Source organism: Trachurus japonicus, chromosome 15 (assembly GCF_045865225.1).
Source record: "Trachurus japonicus isolate A0001 chromosome 15, Traja_1.0".
Classification (NCBI taxonomy): domain Eukaryota; kingdom Metazoa; phylum Chordata; class Actinopteri; order Carangiformes; family Carangidae; genus Trachurus; species Trachurus japonicus.
Window position 1 is genome coordinate 8,577,806 of NC_140921.1, and position 26,382 is coordinate 8,604,187.

The 26,382-nt window shown below is 39.8% G+C and overlaps 2 protein-coding genes and 2 long non-coding RNA genes across 5 annotated transcripts in view; 3 read left to right on the forward strand and 1 right to left on the reverse strand.

Moving 5' to 3' along the window:
* Positions 1-26,382, reverse strand: part of LOC146973168 (contactin-associated protein-like 4) — a 78,097-nt gene that overhangs the window by 37,145 nt on the left and 14,570 nt on the right. Inside the window, exons 1-5 of one of the 2 annotated variants that reach the window (XM_085799432.1) lie at positions 13,991-14,127; positions 12,207-12,315; positions 6,565-6,758; positions 3,362-3,509; positions 725-928 (exon numbers count right to left, since the gene is read on the reverse strand). In XM_085799432.1, coding sequence (XP_085655558.1) covers positions 725-928; positions 3,362-3,509; positions 6,565-6,621 — 409 coding nt within the window. In that variant the 5' untranslated portion in view covers positions 6,622-6,758; positions 12,207-12,315; positions 13,991-14,127. Of the gene's footprint in view, positions 1-724; positions 929-3,361; positions 3,510-6,564; positions 6,759-12,206; positions 12,318-13,990; positions 14,128-26,382 lie in introns of those variants that run through there. The other variant, XM_085799431.1, reaches the window with a different exon arrangement.
* On the forward strand, positions 20,912-21,943 carry LOC146973169 (uncharacterized). Its single transcript, XR_015037810.1, has 6 exons — positions 20,912-21,005; positions 21,094-21,200; positions 21,343-21,462; positions 21,550-21,597; positions 21,685-21,768; positions 21,858-21,943. It is a non-coding gene; the product is annotated as an uncharacterized LOC146973169 (long non-coding RNA).
* LOC146973170 (uncharacterized) lies at positions 23,015-24,046 on the forward strand. The gene is made up of 4 exons (XM_085799086.1): positions 23,015-23,073; positions 23,157-23,265; positions 23,593-23,655; positions 23,738-24,046. The coding sequence occupies exons 1-4, from the start codon at positions 23,015-23,017 to the stop codon at positions 24,044-24,046; spliced, it is 540 nt and encodes a 179-aa protein (XP_085655212.1).
* Positions 25,013-26,382, forward strand: part of LOC146973171 (uncharacterized) — a 67,970-nt gene continuing 66,600 nt past the window's right edge. Inside the window, exons 1-2 of the long non-coding RNA XR_015037717.1 lie at positions 25,013-25,117; positions 25,472-25,584. This is a non-coding gene — a long non-coding RNA (uncharacterized LOC146973171). The remainder of the gene's footprint in view (positions 25,118-25,471; positions 25,585-26,382) is intronic.

Consider the following 26,382-nt stretch of genomic DNA (forward strand, 5'->3'; position numbering starts at 1 on the left):
CCCATGATGCCAATGAATACATGCAATCCTCCTCCATCCACACCTCCTGCATGTAATGCAGAGTGCAGACCGAGATGACCCTGAGGGCAAATAAGTAACCCATCAGGGGTCTTTTGTCAAATGTCTGAAAGCCCACTCAGAGGTCAAGAGAGGATATTATACAACTGATTTCAAAAAAGGTTGAGGAGTGCTGACGAGTCACCTGAATGCAATGTGTACTGTATAAAAGCAGAGGAATGCCCCTTTAATTCCCTGCAAATACAGCACATACAGTAGCATAAGTAGATGGCATCAGCATAAGAGCAGAAACTTGTGGTCAGCAAACACCAAGCTACTTAGCTCTCTGCCACTAAACTGCAGTGAGAGCAGTAAAAACAACCACCTCATAGTTTATTGAGACGTCATGCCAGACTCACAACCACCAGACTAATCACAACAAAGAAATGTTATGTTATCACAATCAGTGAATGGTCGCATGCTCCCCTGCCTCTCAGCAGAGACTAAAGAGTAATGTTTGATATGGCTGATGTTATAATCACTGAACATTTTCTACAAAGCACACATTTGTACATAAATAACACATTTCTAAATGAATAAAAGAAAAGTCCACTTGGCTCGTTTAATTAAAAAAAAAAAAAAAGGCATCTGTTTAATAATGTAACGCAGCATCAGTATGACTTTGAGTGCTTATGACATTGCATGTGCGATGTTTTCAGCACTTTACCTTTGCGGAGGACGAGGAGCAGCTTTCCTTTCTCTAGCTCCAGGGTGAGGCTGTGCTCGCTCTGTCCCTCTGCATGAAGCAGCGTCCCACAATTCCTCAGGGTTTTGAACTTGAGGGAGATGCTTTCCCTGGTCGGCTGCCTCGGCCTGGTTCTCAGCCTGTAGAGGAGGCTGCTGTGACCGTCGAAGCTCACCACGTCAGAGTCTGAATACAAAAACGACAGAACCACACAGTATTAACTTTAAACAATAGATATTATACATAGTCAGAATGTCCTGCTTGTAGACTTTTCAATTAAATGAAGAGTTTACTTCTGGTGCAAACGAATGAATCTCCTGACAGAGAAATATCAAAGACTGACAGAAAAAAAAATTTCAATTTCATATTTTTAAGAGTGTGATGACAAATGTGCATACGCACAGATTTGAGAAGGGACTGTGGGAAATGTTTTGATGACTGATATAAAAGAAAAAAAGCAATGATGAGAACACAACTTAAAATCAAATATCCGTCAAGATTCAGTTTTTGAATAATAAACATCACTCTCGCCTTGCTCCGGTGCAGAAAATGTTGCTTCATAGATGCAACTTGGACAAGAACGTTAATCAACACAACAGCTCCATTCAACAGAGTAAAAGCCTGATGTAGATAAATGGTGAAGCTCTGAACAGATCACAGGAGGTGAACAGTCATGCATGTTCACAGGAGCTAAGACTCTTTCATGTCCTTGAAGATCTGCAGTTATGTTCTCAAATATTTCTCCAAAAGAAAAAAAACCCATCTCCCTCCAGAGGAGCTGTCAGTGTATTATTCAGAGACGACGGAGTGAGGTCCAACTCTGATTTCATCATAAATAATTTCTCTACATCTTCACCTCATAATAAACAAACAAAGATGCCTCTCCTCTGAATAAATGACAGAAAGCCGCTACGACACAGAGTAGTTAAAGAGTTGGACTGATTAATAAAAGAAAACCTTTTCAACTTTTTCAACTTGTATATTTTTGTGCATATTACTTGGTGCTGTGATGGATTCACTTGGTGGATACATTTATAACAACTCTCCATAAACATCTTGAGAATGGATTAAAAAAGTTTTCCGAAACTTCAACGAAACTGTGCAATCTAATGGACTGAATGAGTTTTTGCATTTTGCATTTCCTTTATCTGTCTGCATTCTCATCTACTTTGTTATTCTGGTTTAAAAAAAAAAAAGATTGAACATGTGGAGTTGTGTTATATTGAAGTTTGGACTTAATTTAATTTCTGTCCAGAGCTGAGAACCAAATTAGGTTTTCCCAGAAGAATATGAAGTGAGTGAGTGAGTGCACATGAACTAAAATGCAGACAGTTGACAGTTGATAGCGATGCTGGTCTTTGAGCTAAATGTCTGGACATGAGAAGCAGATTACAGACCATCAGAGCATCTTTCATATCAGTCTAAAAAAAAAAGAAAAAAAAAAAGATACACTACTGTCGCCCATCTTGGTGGTGAGTGTTGCTGTGCTGACACCACAAATCTGCTGCCTACAGTGTCGCTATTGAAGCATCAAATTAGAAATGTCAGCTAAGACGCAACAATTATTATATTCAGAGCTTTTGGACCTGAAGCGCCGACAGCGATGCAGGAAACAGCAAAAATCCCCCAAATTTTAATCATTCAAAAGTCAAAGTCAAAGAAGTTATTTTCCCACTTTTTCATCACCTTTTAGAAGTATCACCAACATCCTAAGAGATTAATTCAATCCCATTTCCCTGAACTGTTAACACATATACAGTATTTGTGCAAATAGCACTTTCAAAGATAATTGGTTCTTGCACAAAGGTTATAAAAACAATGTCTTTTCATCATTATGTTTCATGCATTGAGTGTCATAACTTGTTTTTCTTTTCTAAATGTGAGATATTTTCATGCTAATTGAATTAAATTGTTTTACCTGTGCAGTGTGTCGTGCCTCAAGTTGAAATTATAAAACAAAACAACTGCAAAACAGCTTCGATGTTGACAGAGGATGCAAAAAAAGAGATGATGGAGGAACATCTTGTGAATAAACAATGAAATTCTAATGTGTTCTTATATTGTTGACCAAGCACCCACACCTCACTGTTAACACTTCCCCTGACCAGAAGGCTCGAAAAGATAAACACCAGAAAAGAGGAGTCTTTGGGTAATCCAGTGATGCTGCACGTCACCCTCCTCCTGCTTGTGTCAGCCTCGGTGACTGATAAAAATGCCAAATGATATGGATGGATGAGAGATGACAAATTGATTTATTAAAATAAAGCAATGTGAATGCCAACTCCAATTATGGAAATGCCATCATGTATCACCAGTGGTGCTTGACTAATTATGTAATCCTGAAAGCATCTAAACTGTTTGACATAGTCATAAAACTGTGGGAAAATAGCATTGTTGTGGGATGAACAACAAATCAACAGGAATGAAATGAAAACAGACACAAGCTCATAGAAGATAATCCAAAACACCCACTGGGATGGAAATAAAACAAAACAAAACACTGGGCTAATTCCAGTTTTGCTATAATGCTAACTAATCTGTATTTTTCTAAGTATCCAATATAGTTTGGTTTATGCCTGTGAGTGGGGGATTAAAAAAGAAAACAAAGGCAGAACTGACTGTAAGGACATCCATAGGTCTCCAGCCTGAGTCCGATCCGACCGTTGGGATTCCAGTCCAGGGGGAGGAGGCGGACGTAGCGAGCGATCACCGGATGCTGGAGCTTATGCTGCACCACACTGTCTGCGTTGCTGTTACCTGGGAAAGCCTGAAGGAAAACACATTAGCAGCAGCAGAGTCACCTCCTTTTTCTGGCTTTCTATCCATGCATCTGTCCGTCATTAGCTTGTGAGGCAGCACCGCGAAGATAACGGTGAAATTTCTCCCTCTGGATCTTCATTGTAGTCGAGCTTATGACTAAATACGCGAACATGTTCTTTCATCTGTTCACTGAAGTTGAACCGCAATCCCCAAGGTCTCTGTGGGAAGTGATGCGTTTGGCTTTCCTCTTAATGAAGGGAATATGGTGGAGATAGGGCCATGCTCCCAGTGAATGCTTTCTCAATCAGGTAGAAAATTAGATTTGTGAAGCGCTAGGTGTAGTTTTATATGTATTAAACCTTTAGGTAAACACCTGGTCTGTGGAGAACAACATTTATTAAGCTCACACTCTTTCTGGATATTTTTTCTTTTACCTTTACTATGGATTTGATCTAAAGCCTTTCTTCAGATCTTTCTATATAAACCAGATAGCCTTTCTCTTTGAGTCCCTGGTGGTTTTAGGCAATTCTGCTTCTTTTCACAGTTACAAAGAAGTAAAATAATCTAAACTAAACATAATAAAACAACATTTTTGTTTGATTTGCAGTCTCTGTAACTAATCTTTTCCCCTGAATGAACTCTACTTCTACATTTTCTTTCCCTTTCTTTGCTCTAAAACCTTAATCTATGTGGTGGCTCATTATCTTGTTTTTAATTTAGATGCAAATAAACTCATCCAACAATTAAAGTGCAGACTTTCTGCACTGGTAGGAAGGAAAGTGCCTGAAGGACGGCACTGAGACCGATGACTCTCTTAAGATGGAGGATGTTGACTCACTCATTTGCTCCAGCCTGCTGTGCTGTAGCCCTCCCTGACCTCTGACCTCTCCACTGTGGTGGGAAAAGATAAGCATTTCAGTTTGGTACTGTGATGATAAATGAGCCTGGAAGTTATCAACAATGCACATGTTTTGTATCCCTATTTTTAAAATGTTCTGACAACTTGGAACAGCCGAGCTTGTCCTAACCTCGACAAAATGTCCATTTCCTTCAGAGGAGGATACAAAAAAAAAACAGTTTCTCATAAAGTTGAGACACATGGCTTTTGAAATACGACCTCAGTCGGAGAGGTATTAAATCCTCCACAGAGAAACTTTAATTACAGAGAGAGAGAGGGAGAAGGAACATAAGACAGCAGTTGCAGGTTTGGGAGAAAGTCTGAGAAAAAGAGTAGAGAGTCAGATACAATATGACAGTACACTTTCTTACAGTATAGTGCCCCAAAGATACAAGAAATATCAGGTTTGTTTAACCTCATTAGGATTTTAGAAAAAGCAAAACTGCTAAGTCCATTTGAATCATATAGATCAGCTTGAAGAGGCAAATCCACATAAGCTTCAACTTTCGTGAACTTTGATATGAGATAGTGCAGCACTGCTGATCTCTGAGGTAAAGAGAAGAAGCTCCTGTAGCTTATTAGCTCTGTTGCAACCAATCGCTTTCATTAGCCTCCTCTGCAAGAGTGTGAACTGCTCCACAAAAGAGAAGTGGTTTGAAATGGACAAAAAATACAGGAAAGTGAAATCTGGTGTGCGTCCTCCACTTAAAGCAACTATCACAGTTTAAGTTTGGAAAACATCACATTGCTAATTATTAGGACTATAAATTATCTCCTTGATTTCACTGTGCGGAGGTGTTTTAACACTTCCTGCAACTTACGCAAACAAGTGTCATCTAATTCTGATTCAGGTGCTGCTAAAAATGGGTGCTGGTGCATAGACACATGTGGCATCTTCTACCTCATTTGTATGAGGAGGAAAAATAAAACAGGGATCAGTGAGGGTAAATATATCCAATATGTATAATCTCAAATTTCACACCTACTTTCTACCTCCAGTTTCCAGCTGTTCTCATTGAACCCATATCTGCTTTTCAGGATGATGCTCATTATCAGAATCTGCACCTTCTCCTGTCCTAGGGAAACCTGTGATGTCCCTCCAATCCCTTTACCTCCATTGACACTTAAGGATGCTATATCCCCTGGTGAGAAGAGGATATACTTCCAACAACATTTGCCCTTTTCACATCCTTTGTAGCGGACATGAAGAGAGAAAGAGGAGAGGAGAGGAGATGAGAGAGGAGGAGAAAATTAGCGGACGAGAGCATTACTCAGCCTCACTAACTCTGGCCCCTGAGCTTACAGGAAAGAGCGGTCCTGGAGGAGTTGTGACCGACGAAGCAGCTCAGCAGTCAACTCTGTTCCCCGAAAGCCATAATAAACTAGGCTGGCTAATATGTGGAGCTTCACAGAGACTTTTGAGGCATGCGGCGGATTTATCCCGATTTATGCTGAGTGTGAAATCAACAAGCTTTTAAGCTGTGAAAAGCCCCTTTCTGTTCTTTCTCAGAAAAAGTCTTAGCCTGACATTACTTTTACCCTCGCTGTGAGAGTCTTACGTCTCATCAACTTTAAACTGAAGCTGTTTGTCACAGTGCCACTGTAATAGGGAGAATTTTCCGCATGTGTCAGGGGCTGGGAGGTAATGCTGCTTCGACTGCCTCTTCCTACCGTCAAAATATAATGCATTTAACACAATGGGTGAGAGGGTTCCCACAGGAATAAAATAACATGTAAGCAGAATCGTATGTGTAAAAGAGATGCTAATTCCTTTAGATTTGGTGGATTTGAATAAATCGGAGGGTTTTCCTTGACATACAGCTGGTGGGGCCGTCTGTACAGTGAAAGATCTTGTTTGGAAATATACAGAGTGATGATTTTTTTCTTGTCAATTCTACTTCTGTTGTGTCGAGCTGCGCCCACAGTGTCACACATGCTTTCACAACTCCCTGGCACACGCAGATATCAGTGGGCTAACGTTATTAAATTGAGCTGTCTCTTCTACGACGAGTCAAAATACAAGGCCAATTGTCTCTGCTGGCTGCATCTGACAGAACAGCAGCCAAAAAAAACGCCGTCCAACTAACGCTAATGAATCAATAGCACTGATTGTTTGTTACATCTACAACACAGCTGCCAGTTTTATCTTACATGGCACACTCACCCCTATATTGTCCTCCTGTCGATACTGTTTCCAGTTGTGTCCTGTGTCGCTGAACATCAGCAGGTAGGCCGTCAGCCAATCGGAGCTGCCATAGCGACCTTGCGTGGCAATGGCGGTGATTTGCGTCCGGCCGCCCAGGTCGACTTCCAGCCACTGGTACTTGTCTGAACTCAGGGGAGACCAACCTCCAGCGCCTGGTGCAGGGAGACAGAAACACCTTTGAACCCACAAACAACAAAGTGCTGACTTTTATTTCTTAACATAACATAAAAAAAAAAAAAAATCATATTTGGGTGCTTTGAATAAAAAAAAACTGGATTGGAATGAACAAACACTGATAATAATTGTAGAGCACTTTTCTCAGGAAAGTTAAGCGTGCAAGAAAATCAAAGGGGAATAAAAAAAAATTAATTAAAACATATGATCTGCTGAATCCTTTAAAATACTATCACCGCATTAACAAGGATGAAAAAAAAAGTTTTCAGACATGCAAATCCATAGTTTTTCAACTGCTTCTTAAAAGAAGACAAATCTTACTATCTAATGTCTTTCATCAGACACAAACTTTTCCATAGTTTAAAAGCCCTGAGCACAAAGGCTTTATCAACGTCTTTCTTTGATGTTCAATTTGGAACCGTCAAAAGGGTTTAATCTGTAGCTTAAGGACTGTTCTGCACATAATATAAACTGCAGCTGAGGCATTTATGGCGGACAGTGCCAACCTTATACAATATTAAAAGTGGCCAGCTCATAGCAGACCTTCATATAATCTGAGTACCGGAGCACAGGACCATAAAATGAAGATGTGTTGAATAATTAAAACACCGAAAGCTCCGTGTGTGTGTGTGTGTATTTATGTGCATGTCAAAGTGCTGAGTCATATCAAAGTGACATTTCGCTGCAAGAACACCTTCCTATATGATTACATTACGGCTTCTACCTTTGTGAGGATGTTCGTGACCCTAAGTAATTTCGTGACGGTGATAGGAACATTTATGGCTCTTATTTTACCTTCTCCGTCTCTAAATTTTATTAATTCCATTAACTTCTCTAATTTCCCACAGTTTAGGCACCCAACCTTATCGGTATCGTGAGGGTTTTTTTGTCCACTAGTAGCAGAATGTTTTAGTAGGTGGGTCCTTGTTTGTATCTATCATGGACATGCATGTGCATTAGCATGTGGGCAACGTGACTCACATCCTGCCCTTGCTTTCGCACTGTTTTGCTGATTGACACTTGATGATGCCAGCAAACTTAGCAGGAGACCACTAAAAGCAAGTAGAGGACTCTGAGTGGGGGAAAAATGGCCGTGAATAATGGTGGAGTGAGTATTCAAAAAAAAACAAACAGTCTATTGAAAAAGAAATGCACAACATATTTGTTTGACCTCGAAGATACAAGTCAAGTTATGGTTCACAAACACAATTCATAACAGAATTTTTAATTGTTTGCAAGAAACCGCCACAGGGCATCTCAAACTAGTCCCCGGGCTTCCCTGCACAATCTTCTGAGCTGCTGTCCTTAACAATTGTTATTTAAATGCCTCACCATTAACATCTAACCCATGGAGAAATGCTGAATCTTATCTCCATGAACACCATTTGCCTTCACTTCCACTATGGCTGCCATTGATGGAGCGGAGAGTCTGGGTCCAGGGAAACAATAAGTTGACGCTAAAACTTCGTCTCAACTAATAAAATGCCTGGAGAAGAACTATGGGAACCATCATAACAAAGATAAATGTACTATATGTATGACAATAAGTCTTGACAGGCCATAAAAGTTAAGATGTTATGATGATTTTAATCACTTTTGGGTGACTTTCCAGACATATTCAATAATTTCACCCCCTGATCCGTCTCATCCTTTTATCATTGTAATTTCTTGTTTGGTGACAGCCATAGATTAGAAGAAGGAAAATACCAATGTCTATGACAAAAGCTTCTTTTAGAAATTATTCTTGAATCTGGGCTCTCTGTCAGCTTCTACAATTGGTATCAGCAGGGTTCGAGGTTGCGCAAGAGCCTTCGGCATAACATAAAGAGAAATAACCTGGTGATTGCATAAGCCTTTGTATCTTCTCAGAGTCTGAGCAAGAAGTTTCACTTTTTTGCCAAAAGGCCGAGTGCAAGAATCAGACCTTCAGTGTCATGGGGAAAAACTTTTACTTACTTCACAAGCAAGGATCTATAGAGATAGAGACTCATAGTCATTAGATGATGTTGTTTACCCTAAGGCAGATGTCAGATTACACAACTGAGAGTCTGAACCTCAAAGTTGTACCTTAAAGTCTCTGTCGGGCCAGAATTAAATAGTCTTCATCTAGTAAATTGTCAACAGGCAGTAGAAAACAATATGCACAATAATGAGACTGACAGTTTTTGTGAATATTTGATTATTTCTTTGACTTGGTACATACAGTAGCTTGTTGAACGGCGGCTGAGATAAATCAATGCAATGCAACTCAAGGGCATACATGCTAATAGACAAAACATGTGCAAATTAAGAAAGAGACACTCATCAATTTGACATCAGCAAATACAGAAATGTACCGCAAGCTGCTGAGATGAGTGTGGGGACACAAAAAATTGATGTGGTTGTTGTTCAATACTCTGTCTTCTTCTTTTCTTTTTTTTTAAACAATACACAAACAACAAGGGGAAAAAACTTTTCATTTCAGCTCATTTTCCAGAAACACTTGTGAGGAGGTGACTCCAATAACTTCACAGGTCACAAAAGCATTGAACAACCAAGGCAGAGGTCAAGGAGTCAAAATAATCTCCCTTCAAAACAACGTCTCCTTGACCTCGATGGAAAATGTCAAGAGGTCAAGGGAAGATGTGAAGGAGAATTCAGAATGACAACCACGCTGCAGTGAAAATCCAACAGCACTTTTTTTTACCGCCATTATTATTTGTAACACAAGGATAATATGTAATGCAGTGATTTTGGAAATGGATTCACATTGTTCTGAAGAAGATTATTAAGATAATATGCTGGCTCTATGTGAGACATCTAACCAGATGAAGATGTTTTCTTTATTTGCATGTGTGCTCTGAAGTTGCAGGACAGTGTTGAGCTCTCTCAGCTACAACCAATGATTTTCAATGCATATTTAGTCTCACTGAATTCTCTACATGTTTTCCTGAAAAGTCTTTTCTCATTTTGTGGGCCATTTATTTACTGCTGGCAGTGCTGGAGCAGAGGCAGCAATTGCAATAAAAAAGGGATTTCTTTTTTCTTTTTTTGACAAAGCACTCTAATCACAATTTATATATGATTACAGCATTTGCCAAATTAGTCTGATTGCAATGCCTTTTTCTGGAAAAAATATGGCTATGATTTATATCATAGTCAGACGTTTCATCCTACACATGAGGGCTTACATTTCTGATTCAAATAAGTAACTTGAGTCATGCTGTACAAAGCACATACACTGTTTTAATTCAGTTTTAAAAGAGTAAAAAAGAAGCATGCATCTTTTAAGCTTTCAATGAGGAATCAATAATTGATCAAGGACAGTCCACTCCAGACTATCAGTTGAGGAATCTGGGGAAATTTGCACTCCATCAATTGTCAATGTCACAGGTTAATGTGCAGGCTAATAGTTCAACGAGACTGCAGAGTGCTGAGAGGAAGCTTGGTGTTTCCCTTGAACGAAGCAGTGCGTTGCGTTGAGCTGTGCGAGTCTCTGCTCATTTTGCTTGTAAATTAACTCTGAATGAAGTAATTCCTCAGAGATTGACTGTAGAGGATGAGGAGTATTAGCAGCAGCTGGAGGAGGCGTAAATGAGCAGCGGTCTGATTTCTACAAAGAACAGCTGGGATTCAGCAGTCAGAGCACTTTTTTTTTGCATTTTTTACAGCAATTAAGCATTTTGTTACATTGTGGATTCCTTTTAAAGTGTGTGTGCTGTTGCTTTGAAAACTGAATTCGATTTACTGGTCGGTCCAATTCAGTTCTAAGGCAGAGAATTAATAAGGCATTGTAACCTGCGAGGTGGTATTGTTAGCAAGAAATCATTGATGAGGCTCAGTAATGAGCTAAAGCCTCACCAATTTGAAACGGAGGAGACTGAGGTTTTGTTTCAGAGAACAATCTTAGCTCAAACGTTACATCTGATAAGCAGGTTGTTGCACCGGCTCTCTATCACACCCCATGCATGTTTAACTTTGCATTTGTATCAGCTGCATGTTTGTGTGCGTATACTATGCATAAATCCATACAACAACACACCTTTAACTTCTGAGTGATGCTGACAGAGTACCAACGGTGTTACCATCATCTTTTCTTTGTGCGTGTGCCAGATAAAACATGCACAAAATCAGAAGCACATCTTCAATTTCCATCTTGTTTCATTACTTCCTCTCTTTACTTCTCTATTTTTGAACTGGGGGGGGGGGGACAACTCATCCTTTGCCATTCTGATGCATCTGATCTTTCTTTAGAAGCATCTGATACTCCTTTACACAGATCAAACTCAGATCGGTAAACAGACAGAGCAGGTTGACTGAAGCGAGGGAACACAGCGGGTGTGTTTGCTCACAGCTTTTGCCATCAAACACACCAAGGAAACAGCATCCTGCTGGCTGTGCTTCCTGCAGTCTCCCAGGTGGTGAAAATCATTCAGATCCTCTGTCGCGTCGAAGACAAAGATATCACAGCGCTTCCATCCGATACGTGTCTCTGGCATTAGTGGAAAGCAGCCAACTCTTCATGCCAGAGTGCACAAAAAAGAGTGCTATTTCTCACACCTCTGTGTATCAGCACATAAGTTTGTGTTTTTTTCACAACTTGTCAACTTACTTGTCAGTTATTTCTGTGACAAACACAAGCCTTTTGCCGAGTATGTGATGCTCTCGTCTAATATATTCACCTTAAAAACAGCACAAAAAGGAGGCAAATAGGCAGTGTGCTCTCCTCTCTCTGCACAACCGGTGAAAACACAGGAGATAAAAGAAAAGAAAGAACGAGAAGAAAGGAAGACAAGGATGCGGCAATAATTTATTGATGTTAAACTGCTAAATTTTATATGTGAATACTGGGGAGTATTGCTGAGGTAGACATGGAATAGTTGAAAGATCCCACTGTGGCCTCGCTGACATGTAAGAACGAGGAGTCATGTGTTTCTTATGAATAGTAACATCTATTCCCTGGGTGATCAGTGAAGCCAATTCTTAATTTACCTTAAAGCGGAAAATCTGAACATCAGTATGTCGTCAAACATCGTATGGCGTGTTGGCATCCTGCTGTTAAGATGTGGAGCAACCTGGTTCAAGGTCAGCTATCATTGCAGTGTCTCTAAGTAATTCATGAGCATAACTCACAACTGCACTAGTGAAGTATCTGCAGTGAGGAGCATTGGCTAACCATTTAATTAGAAGTTTGTATGGAAAGCATTGTTATATAGTTCAATATATATAATTTTGATAAGTAAAATCACCAATATTGTGTAAAATGTGATCCGGTATTAAAAAGATTTGCCAATAAACAAATAATTTGAGGGGTGTATCCCCCTGCCATAATAAATGTGCTGGTGTTGTAAATGTGTTGTGTTTTATAGTACCTCACAACACGGATTTATGGACTAAAAACTATAGATATAACACGATAACAGTTTGCTGTAGTTATTGTTACTCACCTTCTCTCCGGTTCAGCTTGGCAAAACCTGGCCCGTGGCTGCTGGACAGCTGTGAGGAGCTCCTGAACGAGGATGGCAGCAGATTCGACACCAGCGGACTGTGACACGCCTCTGTAAAGCGCAGACAAGGAGGAACAGCTGATTAAAAATCAGGACATAATTTGCAGAAAATGAGACGCTGCTGCTGAAAACTGTGCTCCTTCGCTGCACAACGAGTTGCCTCACAATGAGAATGGCCCTCTTCAATTTCAGCTCTGAAAATGAGAATGTCTGAGATTCCTGGAGCCTAATCCTCCATTATCAGGTCTTATATTAGCCTTGTGTAAACAGCTTTTTCAACTATAATGAGAAACTGCTGCAGAGTTAATGCATTGTGTCCTAACTGCCGGAGGAGAGGAGGCACATTAATGAGACAACCTGGCCACTGGTGGAGTGGATCAGTGACATCAGAGGAGGCTTTTCATACCTCTTACACACGGATGGTTAATGATTTTGCAGTATACCATACTGTATCTGTGCCCTCTTTTGAACTGATTTACTGACACAACTGCACATATCCAAAATACAAACCAGATATGTGTAGTCTTCAAAAAATATATATACATTTGTGAGCATCATGTTTGATTTATCAAATAAATGAATTATTCTTGTAATCCACTACAGTGCCAACTTGAACAAGCCAGTCGAGTCTTCAGCTGAATCTTGCCATTGATAACAGATGCTTAACTGAGAGCTGAGACATCTCTTGGTGAGATTATATAAATGAAAGATCTGATGCTGTCTTTATCTTGTTTAGTTGAGATTTAATCAAACTTGGCCTCACTGCTTTGATCCCATTTTTGCCCATCGAGGGGGACTTACAGAAAGTCTGCCTTAATGAGACTTGGCTTTTATCTGGCTTTTGTTCATTGTTGTGTTTTCTTTGCACAATGCTATGAGTAATAAATCATTGTTACAGTAATAGCTATGGATGGACTATAAAAAGTTGTTCACAGATGCTTTGAAAACCTGAAACAGCAATGTTTCAATTAGAAAGTGATATGTTTAACATTTGTTTATACTTGGAAAATCAAAGTCCAAGTGCTTGTCCAAGTGCTTGATGCTATGAAAAAGAAAAATAGTCAGAGGCATTATGCAATGACAAGCAAAGCATAGCCTACAGTAAGATTGGCCAGTAGCCAAATACATCTAAATTTGCTGTAATGACAAAATAAAACAACATATAAAGCTTATGAAAACTGAAATTAGTAGCCTAACAGCTTGAGTACCCTGCTGTAATTCTGAGTCCTTGTTAAAATTTTAATATCCTGGTCTGCAAGCCTTCAGTAGGTCAACATCTGAGCATTTTATCTTCAAACAAAACACACTATTCAGGGAAACAACTGAGGATACTAAAGAGAAAAGTTGTCACTGAGGATTTTCATTTGTTGTCATAAGCCAATAACGTAACATTATTAAAAACAGGTCTTCAATTTTTAGTATAGGGAAGCAGAGGGTTGGCAGGAAAATTTGGGGGAGGAAGTCAAAGCATGGTAAGTCAAAGAACAGATTTGTTTACATTATTTTAACCACATACTGTAAAGGTTTACACCTTCACCAAAGGAAACTTCACACTCTGCAACATCTGTAACATCAAACCCCAGCGAGACAGTTACCGTACACAACCATAGTACACAACTTAAAAACTAACCTAAACTGGTAAGAAAAAAAGGAATAAAGTTATAAACTACTCAAGTTATATTTCCGTTTCTTGACTTAACGTTAGCTTTTGTTTCATCTGTCACTTACTGTATTTAACACGGCTTTTTGCGAGCGGTTGGTTGCTCCGTGGTCCACAGAGCTTGGCTGGATACTACATCAACTCAGACCTCGAGTTTTACTGAATAAACCGTAAAATAAAATATAATATAAAAAACGGACGTGCAGAGAGACGTCAGACCACCGGAAGTAGTTACACTTGACCTGCTAAATTCACGAGCTTGCTTCTTCTCAGCTCTTTGCTAGTTTTGTGTTAGCCTTTTTTCTTTTCTTTTTTTTACAGTCTATGGTGTTAGCATAGCAACGTACGTGTAGCAACCTCGTAGCAACGAACGCGTAGCAACCATAGACTGTAGCAACGAAGCGACCTCTCATGGTAGCATGGTTTGGGTTTCTTTCGAGAGGCACCTGGCTGCAGGCCTCCGCTGTGAGGTCGCTTCCGGTGCAGGCTCCACTGTCAGGACGCCTCCACTGTCAGGACGGGAAGTACGGACTTTTTTGGGGGGCGGGGCGGGGCGGGGCAGGGGGGAGTGAGGAAGTTTAATGTCGATTGCATCCGCCATTTAAACCGAGTGACACCAGCGTGTCAGTCAATGTCCAGAGGAGCGCCCAGCCCCCCTGTAATCCTCTCAGCAGGCACGCCGATTTTTCCCAGTGGCCACCCGTGGTACTGCAACAAAAAATCCCATGGGGCCCAAAAAGGATTTTTCCCATAGACCGCAATAGTAAAAGAGAAGCCTGTAAAACTGTTCACAGGACACCTCCGGCTGTAACCTCCGTTAATTACTAATCTTTGTATTCTATATTTTTAAGTCATGGACTTTTTATCCGTCAAAATGTTTTCTAACGGCCAGAAAAGCCACAGAAAAGTCTCATTTCTGGCTGTGACGTCACGGCTGTGTCCGTGCACCAGCAGTGCGCGGTCGTGTGTGTCTCGGGACCGAGGATGCCTGAAACTAATGAGACGCTGTCCGGTGCTAAAATCACTCAGAAAAGTGGAAAACACGGCTCAAAGGTGAGTTTTTGTTTGGTCACATCAACTTTATGATATTAATGTCTGTTATTAGTCTCTTGTCAACTCGTATTCTTAAACGTAACGTTTTAATTGATGAGATCGCCTCGTAATGACTGCATTTACTGACGTGAAACCGGACTGTTTTACATTACTGCTCCTGTAAAACTCATATTTTTCAGTAATTTTAGCTTGATAAGTCATTTATGCTGTCTGTATGTGTCTGTGTGTGTCAAATGATGTCTGTATGTGTCTGTATTTGTGTGTGTCAACAGTGTCTCATCGCGGCTGATGTCCAACACCTGTTGCTCCGTTCACAACGTTCACGTTAATTTATTTTACGGCTTAATTAATGCCACGGTGGTAAAATGTAAACCGAGACATCTCCTCCATGGTCGGTGTGTGTCGTGGTGTCCTGACGGTGCAGCTGCTCCCCGTCTTCCACCGGGGCCGGAGGAAGAACCATGGACGTCCTCCTCCTCCTCCTCCTCCTCACCATCCTCCTCCTCACCGTCGTCAGTGTGTGTTTGTTCAGTGTCAGTATGCTAAATGATCACTTAAACTTATAATCATATTATTAAATTGTTCGGAAAAAAACAAACATGCTTGTGACATTTTTCTTCTTCTACCAAATCCAACATCAACTGTGTCTGGGGCATCGTGTTTAATTCAAATGTCTGGTTCTGTAACAGCTGTATTTAGTGGACACTGATATTCTGCGTGTTGTGGAAATATTGTAAGGCTAAACTGTTGAATTACAAAGAGTCTCATCCACCTGAAGGCTTAATGATGATGATGATGATGATGAAACTATGAACACAGCCAGTACAGACAATTATTAAAAGGAAGATGCATTTGCCAAAGAGCTCTAACTTTCTTTAATCACAGTGTGGTTGATAAAAACAAAACACGTGTGACTAAGTTTATAATACCTCCACCAACGTCCTGTAACAACTGGTGAACTGTGCAGCAAGTTAAATATATAAAAAAGGTAAGAGTAAAGCCCTCATTACATTATTTGAGGTGTTCTGTGGTCATCTCTGTCATGTTTAACAAAAATACAGTTAATTATGATTTATTTTCCATTGTGATTTAAGCTTACAGGTTCGGACTAACTTGTTTTCAGTGTAACATCGTATATTAATTAACTGTCAAAACGATTTAACGATCATATAAACGACCGTAGTAAACCTACGATCGGCCGTCTTACATTTTAAATCATTATCTTTGTTTTAAAGTCCGTGTGAGTCTGTAAAAGTCTTAATACTCATTCCTTAAATCCACAAGTAACACATACATGAACGCGCAGCGCCAAAACTAGAACGGCGGTTGCTCGTTCTCATTGCCCCGGGGCATGATGGGAGACCGCAGAGCATCATGGGGGGTGACTCAACTGCGCATGCTCTATGGGCCCGATAACGCGGAAGTAAACCCGGAAGTCAGAAACTTTTTCGGCGTATGCGCCAGGCGAGCAACTTTCATTGAAATGAACGGCGGCCATTTTCCGGTCCGGTATCCAGTTAATATAATACATCCATGGGAGCGCCGGTGAGTTGCTGATTTTGCGTACACAGAGTAAGTAAATACATGATTTCTTGTGTTCTTCATCAATATCGGTGCCGTAAAATAGTAACGTTATAGAAGTCATTAATGATGCAAATTACTGGATGTTACATGTCGGTTTGTGTTGTCGTTTTGAAGTTAGATAACGCCAAAGTTAGCTTTCTCCAATGGCGGTTAGCATCAACACCGTAAGTTCTCAGGGACCCTTTTTTTTAATGTGTCATGTGTTTTGTGTTTTTGATACTTGAGTACATTTTGCTTCTAACATAACTTACTAGATTAAGTGTCTTGTTATAGCCACTGTCACTTAACTACGTTTTTGAATGCTGGACATTAACCCGCACTGCAGCATTTTCTTGGTCATTATTAATTCTTCTACAGAAGTAAGGCCTCATTTACACTACCTGGTGCAAGTGGCCATTTTACCTGTAAGCAAATACAATCTAAGTTTGCAGGCTGTATTAATTAATTTGAATTGAAGTTCACGTACTATCATTCAAACACATGATGCATTCTATATCCTTTTTAGATGCATCATTCAATCATCCTGCGTGATGAAAAGCCTGCAGTGGAACGCTGCACAACATGCTGCAGTCAGTTTCACTGCCCCCTTTGCCCCAAAGGCATGTTCAAGCCAAGCCAACCAGCCAGACTTCAGCGGCATTTGGAGGCTCATATTAAAAATGCTATTGCATTTCAAGGTAATGCCATTGCATTTTAGATTAAACATACACATGTGTGCACACACACACACACACACACACACACACACACACACACACACACACACACACACACACACACACACACACACACACACGTATGTGTGCGTGCGTTCATGTGCCTTTTTTGACATTGTCTAATTATAAACATTTTCTGGACTTACTCTTAGATAAGAAGATCTGCCGCTGCAATTTGAACTGCAGGAATGGGGGACATTATCATTGTCCAATATGTGACAAAACTGTTGTTAGAAGGACAGACATGCAAGCACACTTAAAGTCTTGTCCCATACAACCATCTTCCACCTCAGCTGCTGCCCAGTCCAAACAGAGTCAGGATTCATCCTTGCCCTCCCTGCAACCAAGTTCGTCTGCTGCATCCATTCCTCTGCTTCCACCAACCATAATATCCCCATCTCCAGACCTTCTTGTGCAACAGGATACAACCACATGTACCATTCCCTCTGCCCAATCAATTCAAACATCTACCATCCACCCCTCAGCAGACCCACATATGACATCATCTTCTCCTTTGGTTTCCTCTTCTGTTGTACATACCACCCAAGAGACTCAAGGTCCAAAATCCAAACTGAAACAGGTCCAATGTCCCCTCTGTTCAGTTATTTGTTTGAAGAGAAACTTGGCCAAACACATCCAGAGGAAGCACCCCAAGAAACCGAAGGATGTAACAGAAAGTGATAATTTAAGGAGTGTCTGTGTGGATGCCAAAAATGGGATCTCTGCAGTCCAAAAAGGAGGACATGGCTTTTCAATCCCCATACATGTACAGAGCAAAACCTGGGGTCGAGTACACAAGGTTCAGTGTGAGTTGGAAGAATGCAAGCAGTATTCCAAAATGGCATCACGAAGTGGATTAATTTTTACACACTGTGAACACATCCGCTCTTTGCAATACAGTACAGACATAGCCACTGAAGAATGCCTTAGAGAAGATATTTTATCAGAGATGGTGCGCTTAAAATTTTTTGGTGACGCAAAAAAGTCAACCTGTATTAAAAGGCAAGAAAATGCACAGGCAGCACATGTCCCTCTCTGTGTTCAGGTGTCATTTGAGGAAAGCTCAAAGCACTTTTGTTTTTCAGTCCATGAGCCAACTTTACACTATTACAGTCGCCTCGGGAGGATATTTGTAACATACAATTCATCAGCAAACACATGGCATTGCCCTTGTGCCAAACCAAGGATGTCATGTGTCCACAAAAACATAAGCAAATGGCATTTATTTCAAACCAACCCCGATGTGTTCAGAACAGAGGAAACCAGCACCAGTACACCAAAAAAGCACCCAGATACTGTCTATCCACCATCAGCAGAAGTCTTCAAACGACTTGTAGAGTATATATACGGACATAAAAAACTTCCAGCTAACCTGCCAGATGACGTTATAAAACCAAAAGCACTCACAGACTATGTCACAGAGTTGCAGCCAGCAGAGACAGTTTGTGCACTCTGTCCAGGACCTGTAAATCTTGAAGAGTCATCAAGAATCTCCAGAAAGGCCAGGATAATCACCATGAATGGTGTAATTGAAAGTAAGTAATTTGTGTTTTGTCTGCTATTATGGCAGTTTGTAGAGAATGTAACAATGCTAATGATATATTCATGATTTATTTACACCAGATGTATCGACCTATTTCCGGCGATGTCCAGTGTGTCACATAACCTATAGGTACCAGGAATGGCAAGACGGTCTACATAACTTTGATGACCATACAATATTGACCCTGGAACTTTGTGTATACCTGAGACTTAACCTACAGGTATGTACAGTATATTTTTTATGACAAATACTTAAATATGTGTGTGGGTATATTTGTCTTCATAAATCTTACGTAACATGTTTTTTTTGTTTTGTTTTTGCCTCTTCTATAGAACAACGTCTCAGTATCCAAGGTAGTAAATGCAATTGAAGGCCTAAGAAAGGTGACAATTCCTGACAGAGATGCAGTTCTGCATGCATACTGCCACTTTGAGGCATTGACAAGCCATGACTACTCCTTTTCTTGTGTTTGCTGTGGCTACTATCCTCCAGTAGTTGTTATGGACTTACACAAAAAAGGAGTGTTCAACTTCCCTGGTAAGTCACAGTGTCTTGTGTGTTGGGTGGGAGTTATATCATAGTATTTTCAAAACTAGTTAAATTAATTACTGTTTTTCAGTGAGTGACATTAAAGATGCCCCAGAGAACTTCACTGGTGAAGTCACCATTGAAGAGTTCTGGGACTCTGTACAGCTGGAGATGATTTCCCGTGGCTTTGTCCAAAGTATGTACATATTAATGTTTCCTTAAATTAGTAATTACCCTAACTTAATGATGCAATGCACTGTAGCATATTAAGAATGTAACGTGTACTTTTCACAGGTCGTGCAAAGAACAGCTTCAGTGTAAGACCTAGTTATGAATACTGGGGCCCATGGATAGGAAGGAACACACGTAAATCGGAGATGGCATTAAACACAGAATTTGAAAAAGCATCCTCTGCCAAGTCCTCCACTGAAGCTGAAGTCAGTATGGTGTCAGAGGACCGGCTGGTGGATGAGCTCATGAAGCAGAAGGTAGAGTTGTTGTGTATGCATGTATGTTTGTTTGATTTGCATTGTGCAGTAACATCTTACTTTTATTTCTTGTCTGTATTTCAAAAGGTTTCAACTGTGCGTAAACTGTGCAAGGCCTGTAATTTGGATGCAAAGGGATCGCGGATGGATCTGATTCTTAGACTTAGGCAAGAGATGAAGACACGACACTCATACGACAAGATATTCCAGAAAATCTGGGGAGCATCTGGTAAGGGTCACATTTAACTGCACAATAAATACCTACGATGAGCTACTTGCTCATTTATTATTAATTTTTTTTTCTTCTTCAATTTTCCATTGAAGGTGGGTGGTCAGTGATTCTCTGCCCACATGGTGTGGTGTACAGTTTAAAGTTTAACCTGCGTGCAGAGTCTCCACGAGATTTTGCTGATCTCCTTCTATCCTGGAAACATCTGCCAAATGTCGCAGTTTATGACTTTGCTCGGGGTCTGGCAACTCATGTCAACCTACGTTGTCCAACTGTGATACCTTTCCAACCACATGAAGGGAGATTGGCTGCATCGACACCACAGAACATCACAGCAGCTCAGCAGAACAAACTCAAGATCTCCCTACCATGGCTGACTGAAATGTTGCAGAATCCTGATAAAGATGGGCATCCATGCACTGGCTCCCCAGACCACTATGTCTTGTATGACAAATTCCATGAGGCCAATACCAAAGACCCACAGGAAGTGTTGAGGAGGATCAACCTGGTTCCAGAACTTCAGGGTTCATTGAATAGCCAAGTGGCCGAACAACTTTTTTCATGTATGCGCAAAAACAACTACTTCCTCAATAACATGGCATCCTCAACACACGTTTTTTTGATGAGAAACCTAATACATCACAGAAACAACAAAACGAATGTACAGCTTTTAGAAAAGCAACTACAGAGAGGACGTGAGTCGCATCGTTTGCAAGACATCACACTGGACAAATTTGGACAAGCAGTATTTGGTAAAAAGTATTTTAAAGACATATGTTTTGTTTCTTTGTGGTAATTGGAAATATAATGCTTATGTTGCCTGATAATGATTTCTTAAACCTCAGGACCCCCAGCACCTGATATGCCTACACAGCATCATCCTGCAGTAGCTGGAACATCTCAGCAGCTCCATGTGCTCCCCACTGACCCAAACACAGGTAGGTGTTTTTTTTTTTTGGTTGTTTTTTTTAAAATCAACACAAAATAGTATTGGCAAGATTTTATGTTAATTCCTTTTTTTGATAGACACTAATGCCTGTGGACCACATTGTGAAACGATCACAAAAAGTGAGAATGTGAGACCATGCCGATCATCATGGTCCTTCAAGCTTCATCCTGCCCAAGAGCAGCTGGTATGTGTTCTTGAAAAAAACAGCTGTGTGATATATTAGACAGATACGTGCTTCTCATCTTGACGCCCTACCACCCATGTTCCTATGTTTATAAATTTAAATATGCTTGCTATGATTTTTTTTTTTCTTCTTCAACAATCAGCTTAAATACGTATTGGACACTGACAACCAAGCGGGCGAGCTCATTGTAAAAACAAGAAAAAGTTGCCTGACCCGAGCTGACTTCTGGGGGCTTGGATTGAACAAGGAAATGGAATCAACCGTGAGTTAACATTTGAACCCATTTTAATTGTGAGCTAATCATGTTTGTATGTCACTGCCAAGTTTTTGTTTTTTGTTTGGTTTGCAGATAGGAAATGCGTGCTTTGAAGTTATTGAGAAAATTGCTCAATCACAGGTATAAAACATAAATATTGTTTTCGTAGTATACTTTTCCTTTTTATATTTTATGGATATTTGCTCACATTTGAAATGTATTACACAGGGGAAAACCATTTTTGTTGCTGACCTCTATATTGTACCAACCTGGCGAAAACCAACATTGTGTGATCCACTTGCAAGCTTACCTGTAAGTGCAACTTATCCTACTGAATTTTATTCAGATTATATTTCTTGTGTATTTTACCTGTTTGCTTTTGAACTTTTCCTTTGTATTAGAATGATGCTTCAATCAGAGATGCCATTGTCATTCCTGTGTGGAAACCTGGGCATTTCCTGCTCTCTGTAAGTAGTGATGCTTACTGTCACAGGTGGTTTGCATGTCACAGAAAATTTATATCAAATATTAACAAAAGTATCTTCATTTTCTATTGCAGTGCTGTTGTTGTATTGTGTTGTGCTGCACTTTCACACAATGTTGAGTTCAAATGTCACTAACTACAATTACAGGTTTTGAAACCAGTACAGAGAGAAATAGTCTTTCTTGACTCCAAATGTGCTGAAGCACCATTAGGATTTGGTGATAAGGAGATGAGGGAGCTGATGAGGTCACTAACAAAAACTTTTTTTGTGTGTGCTTTTTGGAGTTCATGTTCCAAAGCTGTTCTAAAGAGTTCCATATTTAGTTTTTTAACCAGGTCATGTTCAGATCTGTGTGACAGCCTTTTTATGGTGCAACATAAGTACAATTGTAGTTTTGTGTATCAAATCATGCTTATAAATCTTATATTAGTTTTACAGATTTACCAACATTAACGTATTTCATACAATTGAGTCAAGAAACTGGCACCATAAAAAAGCCTTTTGAAATAATGTGTGGAGTGTGACTGCATGGAAAGGGATGCATGGATGGTCTGTCTGAATCGGAACCAGTGATGCATGTGAAAAGAGCCCATATTTATCATTATATTATTTACTATTATTTATCTTTTTAATGCAACTGTTTTAGAAACCTTTCCCAGTCACTAAATCCTGGCAACTGGACAGAGAAAACTGGATTACAAATTCAGGTAAGAGTATAAAGTATGTATATATTAATAGTTGAATACTTAAATACTGTAAAACAATAATTACATAATTGACTTCTTTCTGATATCTAGGGTTTTCCACGACAACCATACGGGATTGACTGTGGCATCTTCATGTTGATGGTATTAATTATTTGTGCAATTCTGTGTGCGTTACAGATATCAGCATTAAACTAAAATTACTATGTTTTATTCCTAGAATGCCTTTTACACCACACTGGATGCTCCCTATGACTTTTCCATTGTAAGTTCATTCATGGAATCAAAGTAAGCTCAAAATTACAACAACAAAACATTTATGACATGGTGTGAGGCTTTTGTTTTTTTATCTTCACTTTTCAGATGGACATGCCACTTTTGCGACAGTGGTGGTGTATCATCCTTATGGAAAACTTTGACCTTGGAAGGTGAGACTGCAAAGATTTTGATATTGACTTGAAATTGTTGCAAGAAATGTTTTATTTATTTCTATTGTTTAATCATTTTTGAGCCATGGAAAGCTGTTCGCCCACTGGACAGATGCATCAAAAGCCCTCCTGCGAGGTGAGGTGCCACCAGTGTTTAGGCTGATGAAAAGGAAGGTGGATGACATAACTGAGGTCAGATTTAAATTTTGTTTGAGTTCCATCTGAGTTTTTCTTTTGTTTCAGGTCAGAAACCAGCATTTCTATTTCCCTATTTTTTTTTACCAATCTTTTTTCCAATTTTACTGCAATTGTGGGGTCGCTTTAAAGAACATGCCATTCACAAGTTGAGGTTAGACCTTCTGTCTGCAGTTTAAAAATAAAGTGTCTAGATCATGCATGATTGGATGATTGCATGATCTCTAATATGTCGAGGAGGGCACTGCTGGATCTTTTCTTTTTTTCTTTTTGGAGCTTGTGTTTTGAATATTACAACTGATCATTTTGCCTATATATTTTCAGGATGAAGAGCAGCAGGCTGAGGTCTCAGTCAGACCTGCCGACAAGGACACACCAGTGGAATGGGTAAGCTTTTTCACAGTATCTATTGGTCAGATACTGTTGGTGCAGCAGCTATGGTACAGACATCTTTCTGTCTTTTCCATAGGACTCGGTTGAAGATCGTATTCTCCATGATTGCAGACATGCAGCAGAGTGGGTTGAGGCCAATGAACAATTGTTCTCTGCCAAAGTGGGCCTGCCTGATATTCTGTGCATGGGGGAGGAGAACCAGGCTGAGGCTGCTCTGCAGTATGGGAGGATTTGGACAGAACAACTGGACGACGATGAGAAGGAATCCATCCTGGAGCCCTTCAAATTTACATTTTTCTCCCCTGAGGACATGTGGACATTTTGTGAAGAAATTATGGACAAAAGAAACTGTATGGCCTACTGTGAATGTCACACAGATGAGTGACTTGTGTTCTGGAAATAAAGGGCTACAGAACATTGATCATGTTGTGACTTGGTGTTTTTTTAATGTTTTTTCTCTTTGATCACTTAATAATTCACTTGGATTATACTGTAGATATCAAGAGGGTTGTATCTAGTGGTACTTAGGTGTTCCAGCAGCACAAGAACATTAGCATAGACATAGAACCAAACTATTTGAAACTATTCGAAATGTATGGTGGTTATGAATAAAAATACAGAATGATACAACAGAAAAACAAATTGAAGAAAAAAAAGTAAAACAGCAGTGCAATAAAGTCAAAGTTAAATGATATTGAAAAGCCAGTGAAGTAATAGTACACAATAAAACTTATAGGCCTATGACAGCTTATGAGATGTTGGCTTATGAATATGAGTAATAACTTAAATTTGTGCACTGACCTATGTTATTCCTGCCCTACATTGTTTTCATTGATCAACTATTTTGGCCTCTTTTCAAGATCCTAAGCTTTATAGTAGGCCACAAAGACAATTGAGCCCCGATTATCACCCACCGTTTGTTTTTCATAATGATAAGTTGTACAGTTAAGCAGCAGTGTATGCTATAGAGTCTACATAATATGGCAATCATTAATGAGAATTGTTTTGAAAAAGACAAAGGCTAATGCTTCAATTGTCCATATCAAAAGATTTATTTTATATATACTATAGCAATTGATCGATTTTACATCATATTTTTACTAATTCATGCTTTTGTGAGGAGAGCGATTCAACCGGAAGTGTACTTGCGATTTTATTTTGAAACGTATCCCGTGCATTTCCTGTCCTGATAGTGACGGTGGCTTGTGAGTAGCCTGCCGCGGTAGCGGCCTCACAGTGGAGGCGGCTTGAGAGTGGAGCCTGCACCGGAAGCGACCTCACAGTGGAGGTCTGCAGCCAGGACCTCTTGTTTCTTTCTGGTTTCTTTCAGTTGCCACTGCTTAAAATGTAAGTTGTATCGTAATATTTGCCATGTTACTGAAAGAGAGTAACTATTTTAGCTCAGAATAGCAAAACGATTGCTCACTCAGTTGTTGAAATTTTATGGAAACATCATGTAAGTTTGGTTTTACTGAGATAACGTTAGGGTGCGTAGGTTTAATATTTAACAGGCTAACGTTACGTAGCTAACTTAACGTAAATAGGATTTCTTGTTGTTCACCCAAATATTTTCTAATATAGAATTATTTTATGGGATATTTGTATGTGTGTACAGTATGTGTCAAACATTAACCTTATTTTTGTTAGAACAAAATAACATTGGAAGTTGAACTAGAGAGTAACAATTAGGCCTATATTTTGGAATTGTATCCTCACTCAAATTGATGTTGTACAGCATAACTTCAATAAATATGAGAATGAAATTTAATGAAAAGAAAAACAGACAATAACAGCCTGTTTGTAAATGCAGTGCAAGTGAAGAGGATCCAACAAGTCCAGCAGATGATCAGACTTCCAGCTCCATTTCCAGCAACCTGAACGTACATGGTCAGTGAAACAGACGGATGAACTATCTACCTTGGGGTAGGGTTGTGCCAGTCTTTTGGATTGGCACCGACTTGAACACACATCATACACACAGTTCACTCTGACTCATCAGACTCTGACAGATCAGTGCTCTATCTGATCTGCACGAACACAGTTGACTCTGACACATTCTGGACTGACTGCAAATCTACTTGAACTGTGGGAAATCCCAAACAAGGGTGGTTTTCTTATGTTTGAAATAATTTCATACTATTATATTGTTTGGTGCTCACCAGAGTGGCGTTTACTCACACAGCAGTTGGTGCTGCTCACATGAAATTGCAACTGCCAATATTTTTATGAAAGAAAAATTTTGTTCTGCCCCCAAACCATTTAAAATCAGGGCCAGTCTGTTAACCCAGTCTATTTTGTGTCACCAGGGCTGTGCAAGTTTTCTTTCTCCCTTTTGAAATTGATTTATGTTTCTCAAGTTCACCCTCTTCCTCTTACAGCTGTACGTGCACATTAACAACACATTGGGCCAACTTTAGACATCCCTCTGAGCCAGTGTCCACTAGGGTCAGAGTGACATGAATTTTAGTCATCATAGTGTGTGAGGCTCTGTGTGGATACACGGTCACAATTTCAGCTGCAGTACAAGGGCACTGTGGACTAGAAAGTAGTACAATAAAAAAAAAAAAAAGATGTTCGTGGTGAAGGAACGCAAAGTTTGACGCACTCAACTACTTGACCAGCCAAAAATGGGGTTAGGATTCTGTTTGTTACACTAATATAAGTACCACAGGAATGATAAAAGCAGTAAACATGATTTTGCAATAAGAGAACCTGTTCTCT